The sequence below is a fragment of the Salmo salar genome, chromosome ssa14 (assembly GCF_905237065.1).
Source record: "Salmo salar chromosome ssa14, Ssal_v3.1, whole genome shotgun sequence".
In the NCBI taxonomy this organism is placed as follows: Eukaryota; Metazoa; Chordata; class Actinopteri; order Salmoniformes; family Salmonidae; genus Salmo; species Salmo salar.
The window spans coordinates 85,314,676-85,335,127 of NC_059455.1; the positions used below are offsets into that span (position 1 = coordinate 85,314,676).

Below are 20,452 nucleotides of genomic sequence, written 5' to 3' on the forward strand. Positions count from 1 at the left end.
TAGCCTAGGTTGTTAAAAATGACTACGATATTCATTTTTAATTTGCTTATGGAAAAATGGTTAATTGGATAAATGTGGCAACTCCTCTCTTGCTGCGAAAAAACTATTTTGTGGGAGGGTATTCAGAGGTCATGAGTATATATAAGTTTTAGCTAGACCTGGCAACCGTGGTGTATACTTTAGATACATTTTGCTCTAAACAGACACAAATGACTCTGCGTCCTTCGGTAGACACAGGGCTGTAGCTTTTGCACAACACATTGAGTGCTAGCTAGGTAGGTAGATTGCTAACCTTAGCTGTATGACCTAGCTAGCATCCAATATCTGGTAGAGAACTATTTTCTCATTATTTGACATTATCGTTGACATGTCGGCCTTTTCAGAGGCAGCTTTGGAAAAGAAACTATCGGAGCTTAGCAATTCCCAACAAAGTGTCCAGACTCTGTCACTGTGGCTTATCCATCATAGAAAACACTCGAAGACCATCGTCAACGTTTGGTTCAACGAATTGAAAAAAGGTAATGTTAGCTAGCTAAAATATATTCATCAATAATAACATTTATCTCCAAGTTTTGTTCAGTTAGCTAGGAATTATTAACGTACACCGTCTATTAAGTGTAGCTAACGTTAGATAACATTGTATGTTTGTTTACTTGCAAAGGTTACTGTAGTGTAGCTAGCCAGCTCTTTCACTTGACCACATCTCAACTAACGTCAGCTACTAGCTAGCTAACGATATGCCATTCACTTTTCTCTAATCTAAATAACGTCAGTTTGCTAGTAAAGTATCGAACCGCCAGTTACTGTAGCTAGATAGATTTGTGGCTAAACTTTTTTTGCTAATAGTGTAGTTATTAATGCTTACTAACTAGCTAGTTAGCTTAACTTTAGTTGTTTAGCTAGCTAGCTCGCTCCTCTCCTACAGTGCCAGGGTGGGGTAGTCGTCGTCACACGGTGGAGGCATGTCTACATTCAAGTGTAGAGGTTAACGATCACCCTGCTAAGCAAGGTCTTTGCTTGTATGGATAACTAGACTGACGCGAGGCCCCATTCAGGCCACTCAGCTGCCACCTAGCTACGTTAAATCACAAGTCTACTCTTTTGTAAATTTGAAATTTAGTTGGACTGCCTAGCTAATTTGTATATCAAAGTCACGTCATTGGAGTGATTGCTCAGATAGTGAACGAGAAGGCAGTAGCTACTAGCTAGTCATTTGAGTCCTAAAACCAGGCAGTCTTGTTACAGCTAAAGAGCCCTTCGCATTGGGAGCCTACTTCACTGTCAGACATTTCCTAGTATGTTCAATTTAAAAGCAGGGTAAGGTAGCTAACCCACATGTGACCAAGGGTAAGCATTGCTGCCCATCATCGTTTACACATGTAGTTAGCTTGTGTGTGCTGCATGCACCTGCTCTTAAAGTGCCCGATCCACGAACTTCACTGCACATGAGCAGTGAAGTTCGTGGATATCTGTGAAATAGGGTGACATACTATCTGTGAAATAGGGTGACATACTGACATTAGTCTACCTATTTTACTCATCTAGGCCTACATTCCCTGCTTTGCCAATAAAAGTTCGCAATAAAATGAAGACCTAGAAACACAAATATGACCTTTGTATCTAAGGATTTCTCACACTACACTGCCACAACGTGTGAATACCTTTGGGAAACTGTTATATCGTCCAAATTGACTTGTAGAAAGATGCAGGGTGGCTTTAATGTTTTTGTTGTTGATTGAGCTCAGGTTATTTGTAGTGTTTTGCCATGTGAAATTGGTGATCAGATCACAGATGTTGAGTGTGCATAAAATGTACCAGAGTAGAGGACAATCTGCATTGGCATAAATCTTACCAAGTAAAATCAATATACCTGGTCAAATTAAGCTTTAAAAAACCCATCTGTTGTGTATGACATTAACTTACCGGTACCTGTCTATTTTATCTAGCCTACTGCATAGATATAAATGTATGAGGTCTGAGCTTGTGTGCTAGCTAGTTGGTAGGGAGTGGTATTTTGATGCATGCTCTCGGTTTTCCTTTGGCTAAAAGAGCCTAATGATATCCCAGTTGGCCCTCTGTATTTTGGGAGCTGCTGACTCTTCTCTGGACTGGGAATAGCATCGGATGTCATCTCATTTCTCTGCCTCAGAGGGTTCTCTGTAGCCGACTCATGGACAGAGTTGTGGTCTCCTTTTCTAGGTTTCTTATTTCCTGTTGTCATCGCTGTGCTTGGTGGTTGATGCTCACTAATCACAAAAAGGGCTATCTGGCTTTAAGTCCGTACGTACAGCTACGGAGTCTGATTTTGTGCTGTGTACAGTCAGTGATTGTCTAAACCTCAAATGCCGACAGTTCACAGTTCAGTGTCGGTACATCAAAGCTGTGTACTATTGAAAAGGATACATCTAGGCCCTCTTTATAGATTCTTGTGCATTAATGGAGCTGGGATTTAAATTAGAGAAGTGGTGTGCAGTTCCTAAAATGTCCTCTTTTTCATAAGGGCTCCTTGTCACCATGGTGTGTGTGTGTGTACAGGGAGGGGGGGGGCAGTCGTGTCACTTGGGGTTGATTTGCTCTCTCAATACATGAACCAGGGAGAAGCATGTGTTTCTTTGCTTAGCCTTGGAGAAAGAACCCCCTATCTGCCTAGAGACAGATCTTCCTCATACAATAGAGCTATAAAACAACACCTGTTTGTCATATAACAACACCTGTTTGTCAACTGCATTATGTGTGGGCTATGTAAATTAGGCTATATTATGCAGCGTCATACTTTTCTGCTCTTATAGTCAGCCAGTGTTTACGTGTTAAGGCCTAAGTGGGCTCTAAGTTAATTTTGTGTAGTCTGCCTGAGTGTCAAGAAAGGTATCCTGAGTTGAAGCCTAGCAGATGCATTTGTTGCCACTTGTCTGTGTTGCTAGGCTTTGTATAGTTTAACTCTGCTCTGAATCAGTTTCCCACAGTTGACTGATCTGTGTCTGCAGCCAAGGTATCCAGGAAGCTCACCTTCCTCTACCTCGCCAACGACGTCATCCAGAACAGCAAGAAGAAAGGACCTGAGTTCACCCAGGACTTTGCTCCTGTCATTGTTGATGCCTTCAAACATGTGTCCAGGTGAGGGGTGAGATGCACAACTAAATCTGTCTCCCACTGTTTTCCCTACAGTAGTAGTTGGGGCATGAGCCTGTTGATGGAAATTAGACGTGTGTATGTGTGCGTGCAGGGAAGGAGAGGACCCCTGTAAAAAACAGCTGGGCCGGGTTCTGTCCATCTGGCAGGAGAGGGCTGTGTATGAGAACAACCTGCTGGACCAGCTCTCACACGTCTTGCGTAAGTAGCCTCCTAACCAAGAGACCTCCAATTTGTCTCTCCGCGCTCAGTGGCTTCCTCGTCTGAAAACGGGGTGCTTTCTCCCCTGTCCCGTCCTCCATCTACTTTGATCTGAAAACATAGTATGCTTGACAGGAGGTATTGGAATTCCATAGTCATTACTTCACATACGTGAGTGTCAATAAAGGATGTGAAATAGTATCATGCCATCTTTTTTCCATCCCTCTCTGTTCCCATGATCGCTCACCCTGTATACATGTTCCACAGTGGGAGAGAAGAAGGCCAAGAAGAGGCCGTATGAGGAGATTCAACTGAACGACCAGGACTTGGCCTCCCAAAGCTCCCCCGCAGAGCCCCCACAGGTACAGGCCAACCCAGCCCATCACAGGGGGGTGTAGTGGCTAGATGAATTTAACCAAACAGAGGTTATTTTTCATTGCATTCACCTCTTAGTATCCCACGTAACTTAATAGTTTTGGTAGTCACATGGCTTTGTTAAGACAAGTTGCTTTGTTAGTTGTTTGTTTTAGATGTTTGACCTACTTTCTAACTGCAATGTGGGACTATTCTCCTTTATCCCCCATCGCTGTCATTTCTTCCTTCTCCTTTCCTCTCCATTTTCCTGACCTCCCATTCCTTCACACTTTGCTCCCCCTGTCTCCTCACTCTCCCCTTCTTCCCTCTTTTTCTACCTCTCCTCTACCTGCCCCTCCCTTCCCCGTCAGACGGCAGAGTTAATCCGGGCCCTGCAGGAGCTTGAGAATGCAGCCTCTGGGGACTCAGCACTGCGCCAGCGAATCTCCTCCTTGCCTGCTGAGGTGCAGGACACGTCACTGCTGCACAGGATCACAGGTAGGCCCTGGCACACACCTCTATCCCACACTCCCATCCCACACTCCCATTCGCTACAATCAGCCATGCTCCAGAGAATGCTGTTGTTGGAAGGGGTGGGGTACAGGGTGCAGTTGACCCAGCTGTGTGTATAGCCTAGTTTTTGGAAGTGAATGGACCGTGTTAGTGCTGTCCTCTGGGGAAAAACAAAGACCGAGACACCATGCTACATATAAATACTACTTACAGTCAGTTAAACAAACCCAAAATGTTTTGTCACATACACCAGATAGGTGCAGTGAAATGTGTTGTTTTACATGTAAGGGCTCCCGAGTGGCGCAGCGGTCTAAGGCACTGCATCTCAGTGCTAGAGGCGTCACTACAGACCCTGGTTCGATCCCGGGTTGTATCACAAACAGCCGTGATCGGGAGTCCCATAGTGAGGCGCACAATTGGCCCAGCGTTGTCCGGGTTAGGGGAGGGTTTGGCCGGGGTAGGCCGTAACTTGCCTAGTTAAATAAAGGTTAAATATGTGTTGTTAAACATACTGGGCTTTATTTGAACAAACCTAACACAATGGTAAGTCTAAGTGCTGCCGGTAGCGCTATAGGTTCAGGGGTGTGTCAGAAATATTTTTGTTATTTTCACTTACAATTGGCGTTGGAGTGAAAGGCCTGGGTTTTGATGAATAAACACGGTGTGGGTGTGTCGAGGCCTCACTGGCCAATCAGAATGTGCACCATGGCGAAATATGTGGTTTGCTTCAAGTTGTGTATTTATGGTCTTTTATGTATTGCCTTGGAATCAACTCCAATTCTAATGTTAGTCCATTTTATAGTTTGTTATATGGCTTACAGAAACGAAATAACAAAATGTAGACCTATCTTGGCTACATAGTTAACATGAAGCCATTTGCAGTCCACATTGTTCTAAGTGGCTACAATAGCTCAGACACTGATATAGGGGCTAGGCCTACTGTAAATTGCATTATGGCTGAGCATGGACATGCTAAACATAGTAAAAAAGAAATAGATTAAATGCATTATTGAAAAAGAGAACAAGTAATTATAATCAAGTTCTAAACAAAACCACAGGCACCATAATTTCTCCCGGTGGGTATATAATTTTAAAACAACTCAGACTATGGAGAATTTTACACACATCTAAACTTTTTCACAGTAGCTGGACAAAGATCCACTATAAAGAGAAAGGGAGAATGTCCACTCATGCTATACTGCTCCCAAATAGGCATATGTTTTATGAACATAATCGGAAACATCTTACAGATCAGATCACATTTTCACATCCCCAGAAGTTGCATGCGCACCACGGACGTTGTCACCATAAAACCAGGTGAATCATTGTAATGAGATTGCTTGTTTTGTTTTGATTGTAATAAAAGTTAAATCTTTTTCTTTACAACAACAATGAATGAATGTAAACTGTAATGATATGAAATCGCCAAGATAAAAAAGACGCATTTCTGTTGAACCAGCCTTAGTTATAGTAGGCCTATGGGCGGGCTTGGGTTTTGAACATATAAAACAGAAAGGTTACAGATAACTTCTTAATACCAGGTTCACCGGTATTCACCAAGGTTCTCTTTTCATGATGGTATGGACATGTAGCCTCAGGGGTTTACGCACTTCCAAAACGGGACCTGCATGGCTAAAATAATGTGGGCCTGCCTACGATGCATTTATAGAAAGGGAATGTCAGATCACTGTTCTACTCCTCTCAAACATTATATGTGAATAAAGATTTATTTCCCAGCGGTCTCAGGAGCCGAACTCTTTATCAACAGTCTTGTCTACTTCATTGTTGTGTTGGGCAGGACAAAAAAAAGCCTTTATTGAGAGGAAAGGAGGCTATGCTTGGTTTTTAACCAAATACATTAAATGGTTGGGGGGGAAACATTAGTTTTTTATGGTTCTAATTACAAAGTATAAAGGCACCAAAATCACATTAGGCTGCTCTTGTTCTATGTTCATATGGGCAGTGTGTGTCACGGCTGGATAGGCTGTATCATAACCAACTGTGTTACCACTAAAACCAGCTTTTGGTTGGTCTTAAGTATCCTATCAGCACTGCCTGAAAATAGAAACTTGGATCATGTTTTTAAGGACACACCTCAAATATTTCCACCCCTCCCATTTGAGTGTTGAGCGAGCTGATATAAGACAGGTAAATAGCTGAACCTGGCATTAGGGATGGAAAATGCCAGTGGCTGATATAAGACAGGTAAATAGCTGAACCTGGCATTAGGGATGGAAAATGCCAGTGGCTGATATAAGACAGGTAAATAGCTGAACCTGGCATTAGGGATGGAAAATGCCAGTGGCTGATATAAGACAGGTGAATAGCTGAACCTGGCATTAGGGATGGAAAATGCCAGTGGCTGATATAAGACAGGTGAATAGCTGAACCTGGCATTAGGGATGGAAAATGCCAGTGGCTGATATAAGACAGGTGAATAGCTGAACCTGGCATTAGGGATGGAAAATGCCAGTGGCTGATATAAGACAGGTAAATAGCTGAACCTGGCATTAGGGATGGAAAATGCCAGTGGCTGATATAAGACAGGTAAATAGCTGAACCTGGCATTAGGGATGGAAAATGCCAGTGGCTGATATAAGACAGGTAAATAGCTGAACCTGGCATTAGGGATGGAAAATGCCAGTGGCTGATATAAGACAGGTGAATAGCTGAACCTGGCATTAGGGATGGAAAATGCCAGTGGCTGATATAAGACAGGTAAATAGCTGAACCTGGCATTAGGGATGGAAAATGCCAGTGGCTGATATAAGACAGGTAAATAGCTGAACCTGGCATTAGGGATGGAAAATGCCAGTGGCTGATATAAGACAGGTAAATAGCTGAACCTGGCATTAGGGATGGAAAATGCCAGTGCGGCAGTTTTTAAATGACGAAATTGCAAACTAACGTGCGTTTTAACACTAGCCGAAAATAAGGCCCATTGTACATTAGTTGGCCATACAATTAACAAATCTCTCAATCACATGATAAGTCCTACCTCAGTCAGCCACAACTGACGAAGGGCTGTTAGGTTGGGGATGTAATTTACCCATAAATGCTCATTGGACCCACACAAGTATGTCTTACTATACTTGATTGGACCCATAACCTTAACCCTAACCCCTAAGGCTAAAATAGCCTTTTTACAAGTGAGGACCGGCAAAATGTGCTCACTTCTGAATTTTAGTTGGTTTGCTATTCTTGTGAGGACTTCTGGTACTCACAAGTATAGTAAAACATGTGTGTATATATATATATACACACACACACACACACACACACACACTCAGTGCTTGATATCATTTGTCATCATTGAAGACATTCAAATGTTGGATGAGATGTGCCCCAATAAACCATTGAACCATTCTGTGTGTCTCAGATAAAGAGCAGGGTGAGCGCCTGTCCAGGCTGGTGGAGGAGGCGTGCATGCTGCTGGCGGACTTCAGCGGCCGTTTGGCGGCGGAGATCGATGACCGGCGGCAGCTTACGCGGACGCTCACCCTGTTTCTACACAGCCAGAGGGACGGCCTGGCCCAGAACGAGCAGAAACTAGAAGTAAATAATCACCTTTCTTTTCTCACTACACACCCTTTTCTATCATTCTCCGTCTTCATTGTGTCTGTCTGTCTCGCATGTTGTTTCATTCAGTCTTTGTGTGTTTCTGTTTTTGTAGCATGTATTTTCCTCTTGTAGCCCTGTATCATTTCACCCTTTTCAAATGGTATGTTTTGCATCTCACCAATGGAATTGAACAAAGAATGCTCAAAATAGTGCTTGGCAAAAAGCAAGTCTTCTGAAGAATAATAATATTCTGTGCCCTACTAAAGAAAACATCCATGGGGCAAAATAGTTGTTCAGTTTAAACTCATTTGACCTTTCCTAAACTTGACATAGACATGCTTAACTGGAACTTTCATGCAAATCCCACATTGTCAATGGGAGATTTGCACCATGGTTTGACTTACATGTTTACCTCAAGTTAGGATTCAAGTCATTATGCCTCTCTCCACTTATCAGTGGCGTCTTGCTCCCCCATGGTTAGTTCAGGCCCTGAAGGCTTTAGCAAAGATGACATCTCACCCAATTGCTTGCAAAACAACACACTATTTCCATTGGTTTCTAATACACTAATTTACTGTTTTGTAATTGCTGAATGCTTAACTGTCCAGCCTTTACCCACAGGAACTGAGCAAGATCACATCTCCTGGTCTCTGTATCTGCAGTGTATCTGCAGTTCAACAAATCTCTCATGTAATAAAGAAAAATAAATGAGAAAATAAAACTGAATCTGTGAGTGCTGTTATTTGATACTACTTGTGTTTGTACTGGTGGGGGTTGCATTGGATTACTCCAGTCCAATTTAATTTACTTTACTTTTGAGTGTCATTATATTGAATACATATTCATTAAACAGTGTCTTATTTAGCATAAAAACAATCAAACTTCACCTGCTATGTTATTACATAAGACATACATTTTTTCTATAACAAACACATTTTTAAAACCCAGTTTTGATAGTCGTTCATGAACAGATACTTTACATTGCAAATAGTCAGTGAGGTCATGACTTCAACAAAATAACACAAAAACTATAGCAGAAAAATGTACTTGAATGCTATTAAAATGTGTACTCTAACAGTAACCTCAAATGTACAATATGAGTCAAATGTCTTATGCCTCTTACAATCATTTGGAAACACAATGCACACAGTTAAGTTATAACAGACAGGCCCATGTGACATTTGTCCATTTATTTGAAATGAAGTGCCTTCACAGATGGCTAGAGTGTTATAAACTGAATCTAAAGTTCCAAATAATATTCTTACTCATACTGGGGTAGTTAAAATGCCATTGAAGGTATTTTCAGCAAGTGTAAATTATATTCATAGTTTGATCATTATTTTTACTGGTCTGCACATATGATTTTGGTTTCTTCTCAATTTGAATTGTCAAGCCCCTGAACCAGGGGTGGGCAACTCTGGTCCTGGAGGGCTGCAGTATGGGAAGTATTTTGAACCCGCTCAGCACTAACACACCAAATCATCCCTTGTGATAATACAAGTAATCCCTAATAATTGGGACCACAATGAGTTTAATCAGGTGTGTTAGCTTGGCTGGAATAAAAAGCTGAACTCTGCAGCTCCCCAGGACTAGAGTTGTCCACCACCAGTTCTAAACACATGCCTTCTAGTGATGGGTCTTTTGGCTTTGACTATTTCCTGGCTCACCTTGTACTCTGGGTGGTTTTACTCCCCCACATTGAGGCTATGGGTTGAATACATGACTGGGTCAATACTAGCATAGGGGAGTCTGACACTTCAATTGCTAAGGGGTTGTTTGTCAAACTGGGCCTTGGTTACAGGCCTTAGCATATCCTTGACTTGCCTATAAGGTTGACTTTCTCCCATACTGTACTATTAATTGGGCCTTAATGCTTATTTGAATAGTTAGATTAGTCACACTGCCCTAAAAATAGGAGATAAGGAAACACCTGTTTTTCTCTGTAGTAAAGAAATGAATTGATCGAACACTAGTATTTCTGTCACTTGAAATGTAACGAAAGGATCTTATAGCTCACAACTTTAATGACAGAATGGTTATAGTAAAGGTCTTAAAGAAATATTTACCTTGCCATCCCTCTGTGATCCTGATGTGAGAGGTTGATGTAGGATAATGATGGTTTTTAGTAAAAAATAAACAAAATACTAACACACACACTAATAATATAAAACCACCTACAACTCACGTTTTCATTCCAAATTTTATATTTTAGCCACTTATAAAAGTAAATAGGGGTTCACAATGAAACAGAAATGATTGAATGTCATCAGTTTACTCTGATGTGCCCAAGTTCCTTGTAAATCCTCCCTTTCCTAACCATTGTGCTACAAGGTTCACAATGAGCTACAAGGTTTACAGTGAACTCCAAGATGAAGATGTCTAACAATTGAACAGCATCTCCAACTCCAAATCTAATGTTGTACAAAAAAATGTCACATTATTCCTCACACCTATTCTTGTTGTTTCAGGAGTACAAGCGCAAGCTTGCGCGTGTGACCCAGGTACGGAAGGATCTGCGTTCTCATCTCAGCAACCTACCAGACCTCTCTGTGCTTCCCAGTGTGACCGGTGGACATTTGCACCTGCCCTCGTCCGGCGTCGAGCTTTATGACCCCACAGCCTGACAGCTCACCTGTGTTTCCCCATCTCTGACCGACCATCCACCCTCTGATTGACACATCTCTCGCCCTATCATTTAACATGTGGACATCACTTCACTTCGTGGACATCAGTGTCACTTAGTAACCTTTGACTGACGTATCTCCAACCTATCATTGGCCATATGCATCTTGCCATTGCGCTACTGTTTGACTGCTCTCTCATCCAATCTTTCCCCATGTAGTCCTGTCAAATTTCTCTCTTACCCATCATCATGTAACCCTCCCTTTGGAACAGTATATCTCTCTCCTATTCGCCAAGTATCCATCCAATTCTCTTCACAATAGATCACTCTCATTGGTACAGTATTCGGAAAGTATTCAGACCCTTTGACATTCTAAAATTGATTAAATTGTTTTTTACCCTTATCAATCTACACACAATAATGACAAAGCAAAAACAGGTTTTTAGAAATGTTTGCAAATTTATTAGAAATAAATATTTGAAATATGACATTTACATAAGTATTCAGACCCTTTACTCAGTACTTTGTTGAAGAACCTTTGGCAGCGATTACAGCCTTGAGACTTCTTGGTATGATGCTACGAGCTTGGCACACCTGTATTTGGGGAGTTTCTCCCATTCTCTACAGATCCTCACAAGCTCTGTCAGGTTGGATGGGGAGCGTTGCTGCACAGCTATTTTCAGGTCTCTCCAGAGATGTTAGATCGGGTTCATGTCCGGGCTCTGGCTGGGCCACTCAAGGACATTCGGAGACTTGTCCCAAAGCCACTCCTGCGTTGTCTTGGCTGTGTGCTTAGGGTCATTGTTCTGTTGGAAGGTGAACCTTCGCCCCTAGTCTGAAGTCCTGAGTACACTGGAGCAAGTTTTCATTAACGATCTCTCTCGTTCATCTTTCCCTTGATCCTGACATCACCACAGCATGATGCTGCCACCACCATGCTTCACCATTGGGATGGCACCAGGTTTCCTCCAGACGTGACGCTTGGCATTCAGGCCAAAGAGTTCAATCTTGCTTTCATCAGACCAGAGAATCTGGTTTCTCATGGTCTAAGAGTCCTTTAGGTGCCTTTGACAAACTCCAAGCAGGCTGTTATGTGCCTTTTACTGAGGAGTGGCTTCCATCTGGCCACTCTCCATAAAGGCCTGATTGGTGGAGCGCTGAAAAGATGGTTGTCCTTCTGGAAGGTTCTCCCATCTCCACAGATCTGTCAGAGTGACCATAGGGTTCATGGTCACCTCCCTGACCAAGGCCCTTCTCCCCCGATTGCTCAGTTTGGCCGGGTGGCCAGCTCTATGAAGAGTCTTCGTGGTTCCAAACTTCTATTTAAGAATGATGGAGGCCACTGTGTTCTTGGGGACCTTGAATGCTTCATAAATGTTTCGTACCCTTCCCCAGATCTGTGCCTCGACACAATCCTGTCTCGGAGCTCTGTGGACAATTCCTTCCATCTCATGGCTTGGTTTTTGCTCTGACATGCATTGTCAACTGTGGGACCTTATATAGACAGGTGTGTGCCTTTCCAAATCATGTCCAATCAATTGAATTTACCACAGGTGGACTCCAATCAAGTTGTAGAATCATCTCAAGGATGATCATTGGAAACAGGATGCACCTGAGCTCAATTTGGAGTCTCATAGCAAAGGGTCTGAATACTTATGTAAATACGTTTTATATATATTTATATATAGATACATTTGCAAACATTTTGAAAAACCTGTTTTCGCTTTGTCATTGTGGAGATTGCTGAGGGAAAAAATTATTTAATCAATTTTAAAATAAGGCTGTAACGTAACAAAATGTGGGAAAAAAAATCAATGGGTCTGAATACTTTCCGAATGCACTATATCATTTGCGTCCACATCTAATGCTATTAAATGAAGGGTATGACCAATGTTTTCCATACCTAATGCACTCTCTTTCTTCCCTTCTGCTCTTCCTCTGAATACATATACTGGTTTGGTGATCCCCCTTGGCTTTCACTGACAGTGTTCCCATGCAGAGGATGCTGGTGGGAGGAGCTATAGGAGGACAGGCTCATTGTAACGGCTGGAATGGAATAATTGGAACAAACGTGGTTTCCATATGTTTGATGCTGTTCCATTTATTCCATTCCAGCCATTACAATAAGCCCATCCTCCTATAGCTCCTCCCACCAGCCTCCTCTGTTCCCATTATATTCCTCTTCTGTTTCCCCTATCTACCTAGCCCCAACCTCCTCAAAATGGTCGGAAAGATATTGTTGTGATATTATTTTTGTATTTATAGTGAATTTAGATAGCACCAGAAATTGTATATTGCAGTAGTCCCAATGCATACATCCCCTCAGTTTGGTATCATTATAATCAGCTGCAGTATTTTGATAACGAACAATTATCATCTTTATGCGTTCTTTTATAACTGCTCTAAGTCGTGTTTCCATTATGTGGACACAGCTCACTAGGTTTTAGATCTTGTTCTCGGGGGCTTCACTAATAGCAGGGACTGTTACTGTTCAAGTTCTATATAAATGGCCTTAAAATAATTAAGCCTGTTCAGAAAAGTTATTTTGTCCAGATTTAATTGTGAAATCATGTTGAAAAGGAAATGGACAAGTTGGAAAATGTAAAAGTAACAAGTTTGAATATGTTTGACTTTTTTTGAGAATGCTCTTAAGGAAAAAAAAAACGTTCATTGTAAACATTGTTCTTAAAGCAGTAACCAATTTATTTCTTTGTTTTAGCACATAGACAAAGTTGCATGTAAATCCTAGGAACTAATTGGTTTTTATCTGTCAGTCTTGTATCATCATTATGGACTGGCCAAGACACACTCTTAGAAAAAATGGTTCTGGATACAACCAAAAAGGGTACTATGCTTGCTTCCAATATGGCACCCCTTAATGTTCTATATAGAACTGAAATTGGTTCCCTATATGGAACCCATTTTGTTTCAGTGAAGAACCATATACAGTATGAAGCAAAAAATAGAACCCTTTTCGGTTCTATCCAGAACCTTTTTTTCCTAAGAGTGCATGGTAGTCATTCCAAAAAAATGCCTGGGTCTCATTGCAGATGCATCTCTATAGAAGTTAGATGTCTCCGTAATAGTTGAAGCCTTTCCCATATTGGAACAAGCAAGTGGAGACATCAGTGTTGTGTGCTCTTTTACCGTATTACCTACTGCTCCCTGGTTATAACCTCTACTGAAGGTTCTTCAGCCGCCTGTGACAGCTATGCTCTTTGAAGAACTTGAAGGGGCACACTTTGCTAAACTACTCCGTATAACTTATGTCAATGATTTGTAAGTCTTCATTGAAACACAAATTGTTGTAATGTGTTGTTCTCAGAACCAAATAAACAGCCAAACATAGGATAATTTATCAAGACTTATTGTTATTTTGTCTGCATCAATCCAGCATTATTTATTTTTGGGTGATTATTATTTGTAGTTTTAAAATGTGTATGTGGTACACATTAACACAATATACTTATAGTGACAAATAATGCCTCTCTGTGCTTTTGACTGTACTGGTACTCCCTGTATATAGCCATGGTATTTTTACTCATTGTTATTCACCATGTATTTATTCCTTGGGTCACTATTTATATTTTATCTTTAACTCTGTATTGTTGGAAAAGGACTTGTAAGCATTTTACTGTTAGTCTAGACCAGCTGTTTTACGAAGCATGTGACAAATACAATTTGATTTCAATGTCAAAGCATTATGACCACCAGTCCAGTAGGTGGCGGTATAGCATTTGGAACAGAAACATGGGGAGGAAGTTGGTCAATCAGTAAAAACAGGAAGTATTTTTTATCCTAGCCCAAGATTAGCCAAACGTTACCCCATTTAATCGACGGGTTGATTTTTTTGCTATGTGCATAATAGCAAAGCTACTCAGCATATTGGTGTTGAGAACAATGCGGTGGAGGCAGCAGCGGAGTAAGAAGAGAAAACATCCATTGCCCTAATTATCTAACAAAATAGAGGAGAGAGGAAACCCCAACTTAATTAGGTCAATAATCAATAGCCTAACTGTTAAATGTGCCTGGCTTTATAAATCATCCATATATATCTACAGAAATAAGACAGACCCTGCTTCTGTTGCCTGTTTGAGGGTTTGTTTAATAGCCTACTGATTATGTGAGCTTCAAGCCTCACACAACTGTAACATGTCGGATAAAACTATTTCAGCTGTTTTTTATCTTTAATATAATTTATTCAGTGTTGTTTACACTGTTCCAAATGGTCAGAAATATAATATTGTAACATAACAGCACCTGTTAGTCACACATAATAGGCTACACACACAGCTCTTGCTCCTATACCTCCTTGTCTTGATCTTATAATTATAATTATTATAATCATCATTATAATAATAAGTAATGCCATTATCATTAGTAGGCTTAGTATAGCAGCCTTGTATAACAACCTTCGAGCTGTAGGCCTAAGAGCACATCCTGTTTCGCTGTCTTACTTCTCTACCTTACTTAGGCCTATATTTCAATAAAGCTTATAGGCTACTGCATCAATCAATAATTTGTTCATGTCATTCATACTTTGAAATGCAATCAAGCATTTTAGGTTTTAAAATTACATAACAAAGGGAGCCTTGAATAATTAGCCTAAACAATAAATAAACTGCAACATGTTGGCAATTCCATTCATGAATGCATGCAACTGTTTTAGTCTTTACATTAATAAAGGCTTTACCTTTTTTTTTTCATTAGAACAAACTCTCCGGTACACTTATATTTTATTTAGTGTCGTTTACACCGTTCTGTTTAAATATTGTAATCTGACAACACCTGTTTGGCACACATCATATGCAGACAGCGCTTGCTCATATAGCCTCCTTTTTCTTGATCTCCAGTAGCTTCCACAACTAAGTCAAATGTCTTCCACAGATCTGACTTCCCCTTCCCTCCTGAGCAACCAGGAAACATTCGCCTGTTTCAAGTTTATTTTCCCCGTCCTCCACATCGTTTATGCTGCCATGTGTTATGGTGTTGGAGTTTGTTATAACCAATTTATTGACGTGATTATGATATGCTTTAGGTCATGCCCCATTGGTCACGTGCATACGATGCATACATGTGTCACGCAAAGAGAGCAATGTTTGAGGGAATAGGGAATGTTTTTCCTAAACAAATTTGGGATTTTGGTAACAGATCTTTTCAGTCAGAGAAAAAACAAGTAAGAAATGCCTGTAATTTTGTTGCAGCTTCATCACCACGGACAGCGCGATAAATATTGCTGCTGTGCTATGGTCCCTTCTCGCTGCAGCAGGGAGGAGTGAGAGACAACTTGCGCCAGTCACACAGGCACTCACTGTCATTTTTTTAACACAGCGCGGTAAATCCAAGCCCGGCCCAAATTAATTACTGTCGGGCTGGTCCTGCCCCTCAAGGTCAACGGCACCATGAACTTTACCAAGTAGCAGGACATTTTAGCCAAAAATATTAATGCCTCTTGTCACAAGTGGATCTTGCAAGTGGACACTTTGCCGAAAGTGGATCTTCTAGCAAGACAATAACACCAAGCACAAATCATAATTCACAAAGAAATGGTTAATTGGCCACAAAATCAGGAAATATTATGTATGGAGGAATGGTCTAAAATCCCTCCCAATGTGTTCTGCAATCTTTAAAACATTTCAGAAAAGGAATATTGAAAACAGGTGCCAATAAATTTGACCCCTATCTTTTTCATATATTTTTTTTGTATTACTTGTTGAACAAAATCTCTTTCTCTGAGCAATTGTATAACATAATATAATCCCCCCCCTTTTTAGCATTCAATATATCTCAGTATTTGTATTGTTGATTTTATATAGTATTTTTTGCTAATCTTTATCAAGGATGCCATTAATTATGGACCGGACTGTACAGTATGTGATAACGTCTCAGATCCTAACCTCATCTTTATCTGTAGTGCTGATAGCAAGGATAAAGGAAGTTCAGAGTTTCAAACCAGGCTTACAAGGCAAGCACACTACCAGGCTCACAAGGCAAGCACACTACCATCTGTGCCAATAGTGTTAGTGCACTTTGCAGAGGCCTGTGTCCAGGGAGGCTGGGCCTGGCTTGTGTCCAGGGAGGCTGGGCCTGGCCTGTGTCCGGGGAGGCTGGGCCTGGCCTGTGTCCAGGGAGGCTGGGCCTGGCCTGTGTCCAGGGAGGCTGGGCCTGGCCTGTGTCCAGGGAGGCTGGGCCTGGCCTGTGTCCAGGGAGGCTGGGCCTGGCCAGGGGGGCCAGGGGAGCTGGGCCTGGATGTTTAAATATATTTATATGGCTATTTATGTACATGTATGTGTGTGTACTCCTGTAGATGAAAGGACATTGATGTCAATCTTAAGAAATGAAATGAAACCACCTTCCGGAGACACCTGAAACCCCACCTCTTTAAGGAATACCTGGGATAGGATAAAGTAATCCTTCTAACCCCCCCCTTAAAAGATTTAGATGCATTATTGTAAAGTGGTTGTTCCACTGGATATCATAAGGTGAATGCACCAATTTGTAAGTCGCTCTGGATAAGAGCGTCTGCTAAATGACTTAAATGTAAATGTAAATGCACTCCATCACCCCTTCCTACCCCTTTCCACATTCTAGGATGTTATCATTATATGATGATCTATGAGAATGCTTTGTTTTGGAAAGTGACATATTTATAAAATTGATTCAATTGGTTGACTATACAGCTGAAGAAAAAAAATCCTATAAAGATATTAGTCAAAAAGGAGCCACAAGGTGTCGCTAGAGCGCGATGAGCCAAGCGCGATGAGCCCCCCCACCTGGCCAAACCCTTCCCTAACCCGGACGACGCTGGGCCAATTGTGCTCCATCCTATGGGACTCCCAATCACAGCTGGTTGTGACACAGCCCAGGATTGAACCCGGGTCTGTAGTGACGCCTCTAGCACTGCGATGCACTCAGGAGGCCCAATACACTCTTTTTTTTTTCAATTAAAAAACGTTTGTGAAAAGCATATCAAATTCAGTTTAATAAAAAATCCTTGACCATTAATGCCTTATAATTCAATTAAGGGATAGTTAACTTTTTTACAGTTTATATCCAGTCAGATGATTCCTTACACTGAAAGTAGTCTATGTGCCAGAAGAAACTGTAATCCAACTGTAATCGAGTTGTCAGCCAGTACACTGCGTGCACAATTATTAGGCTAATTGTATTCCTCGTGATTAATTTTATTGTTGAACAAACACAATGCTCTCAGTCAATCCAAAATGTTATTGAACCTCAAACCTGAATGTTTAACAAAGGAAAAGTGAGTTTTGTCTTTCTCAGGGAAATATGTGTGCACAATTATTAGGCAACTAAATTACAAAAATAATTTCTCTCAACTCACTTGTTTATTCTCAATTTTTAGAGTAAGTGTAACAGATAAGTAACACAAAATGACAATTATATAACATTTTTGGCCTTTCAAAAATATTCTGTGACCAATATAGCCACCCTTATTTTCAATAACTGCCATGAGCCTTCCATCCATGGAGTCTGTCAGTTTCTTGATCTGTTCACGATCAATTTTCGCTGAAGCAGCAACCACAGCCGCCCAAATGCTGTTCAAAAAGGTGTATTGTCTTCCGTCACTGTAAATCTCACGTTTGAGAAGGGCCCACAAGTTCTCAATAGGCTTTAAGTCAGGTGAGGAAGGGGGCCAGGTCATTATTCAGGCATCTTTGAGGCCCTTGCTGGCTAACCAAGCAGTGGAGTACTTGGATGCATGTGTTGGAGCATTGTCCTGCATAAAGATCATGGCCTTCTAGAATGTTGAGGACTTCTTCCTGTACCACTGTTTGACAAAAGAATCTTCCAGAAACTGGCAGTAGGTTTGGGAGTTGAGTTTCAGTCCATCTTCAACCCAAAAAGGTCCAACTACCTCATCCTCAATGGTAGCAGCCCATGCCAGTACCCCTCCTTCACCTTGCTGGCACCTGACTCAAAGTGGTGCCCTGTGTCCATTACTGATCCAGCCACGGGCCCATCCATTTGGTCCATCAAGAGTCACTTTCATTTCATCTGTCCATAAAACCTTTGAAAAATCTGTCTTCAGGTATTTCTTTGCCCAATCTTGACGCTTCAACTTGTGAATCTTATTCAGTGGTGGTCTTGTTTCAGTCTTCTTGACCTTGGCCATGTCTCTGAGCACTTGACACCTTGTACTTCTGAACACTCCAGGTAGGTTGCAGTTCTGGAATACGGTGGCACTGGAGGATAATGGGTTCCTGGTAGTTTCATGTTTAATTCTTCTCAAGTCTTTTGCAGTTAATTTGCGCCTTTTCTTTTCCATGCGTTTTTTGCGCCCCAGTTGACTATTCGCAACAAAACGTTTGAATGTCCGGTGGTCACACCTCAATAGTTTAGCTATTTAAAGAGTGTCGCATCCGTCTGAAAGGTATTTTAATTTTTGGTTTTTCAGTGTCAGTTAAATTTATTTTTTGGCCCATTTTACCTGAGGTAATGAGGCTGCCTAATAATTATGCACACCTTGATATAAGGTGTTATTCACTTTCGCCACACCCTCCCTCATTACACAAATACATATCACCTGAAAATGATTAAATCCAATAAGTATTTAAGTTTATATGGTTTGGAGTCGAAAATGTGAATAGAAACAATGATAAGATCAGAATACTGACTTGCCTAATAATTGTGCACGCAGTGTATTAACTTGAGGGGATTTGGCCACAAACATCCCTTTAACTATCCCTTGAACATCTTCAATTTATTAAATTGAAATTGACCCTAACCCTGTTATGGGGTATTCATTTTTAAAGGGATACTGGGCGATTTTGAGATTATTGGTCGTTTTTCTACTTCCCCAGAGTTGGATGAACTCATGAATACCATTTTTATGTCTCTGTGTAGTTTGGAGATTATTGAAGTTACAGTAGCATGCCATGAGTCATAAGTCATATTCTTTTGAAAATATCATGACAATACCCGCACACTGTCAAATGCTAATTTGCAATCAATGAACAAAAACCTACTCACCAGTTATTTTGGCCACTTTTTCAGGATCCAATCCATATTTTTTCTCCCTATCTTCTCCCCTTTTAGCTTTGCCACCTATAATTGATCAAATTAAATAAGTTCAATGTGTCATAAATAATTCCCCAAGTCATAATGACACAGACCGATATTAAAATGTTAGTTAGGTCTTAAGATAATGACTTATCTGTACAACGCTACTGTCACGGGCGTCGTATGAATTGGACCAACATGCAGCGGGTATGTGAATGCTCATTTTCTCTTTATTAAATAAAAATGAGCACTGAACAAAAATAACGACGAAAACAGTCTTGTCAGGTGCAACAAACACTAAACAGGAAACAACTACCCACAAAACCCATAGAAAAACACCCCTACTAAATAGGACCTTCAATTAGAGACAACGAGGAACAGCTGCCTCCAATTAAAAGGTCAAAACAATAAACTAGACATAGAAATCGAAAAAATAGAAAATAGAACATAGAAATACAAAACATAAAACACAACCCAAAAACCCCGACAACACAAAACAAACACACCCCTGCCACGTCCTGACCAAACTACAATAACAAATAACCCCTTATACTGGTCAGGACGTGACAGCTACATATAATACATTAATTTACAGTGCCTTCGGAAAGTATTCAATCCCCTTGACTTTTTCCACATTTTGTTACCGTACAGCCTTATTCTAAAATTGATTAAATAAATAAAAATCCTCAGCAATCTATACACAATACCCCATAATGACAAAGCAAAAACAGTTTTTTAGAACTTTTAGCAAATGTATAAAATTTTTAAAACAGAAATACCTTATTTACATAAGTATTCAGACCCTTTGCTACGCGACTCAAAATTGAGCTCAGGTGCATCCTGTTTCCATTGATCATCCTTGAGATGTTTCTACAACTTTACTGGAGTCTACCTATGGTAAATTCAATTGATTGGACATGATTTGGAAAGGCACACGGCTGTCTATTTAAGGTCCCACAGTTGACAGTGCATGTCAGAGCAAAAAACAAGCTATGGGGTTGAAGGAATTGTCCGTAGAGCTCCGAGACAGGATTGTGTCGAGGCACA

The 20,452-nt window shown here is 40.9% G+C and overlaps 1 protein-coding gene across 2 annotated transcripts; it reads left to right on the forward strand.

Moving 5' to 3' along the window:
- Positions 1-63: 63 nt before the first annotated feature.
- LOC106570487 (regulation of nuclear pre-mRNA domain-containing protein 1A) lies at positions 64-11,097 on the forward strand. 2 transcript variants are annotated; one of them, XM_045694900.1, is made up of 7 exons: positions 64-518; positions 2,985-3,114; positions 3,224-3,330; positions 3,598-3,692; positions 4,056-4,182; positions 7,577-7,752; positions 8,380-8,484. In XM_045694900.1, the coding sequence occupies exons 1-7, from the start codon at positions 368-370 to the stop codon at positions 8,467-8,469; spliced, it is 876 nt and encodes a 291-aa protein (XP_045550856.1). In that variant the 5' UTR covers positions 64-367; the 3' UTR covers positions 8,470-8,484. The 2 variants fall into 2 exon arrangements, with proteins under 2 accessions (XP_045550856.1, XP_013998363.1); XM_014142888.2 differs by lacking the exon at positions 8,380-8,484 and adding an exon at positions 10,227-11,097 and having other exon boundaries at positions 75-518.
- Positions 11,098-20,452: the final 9,355 nt, after the last annotated feature.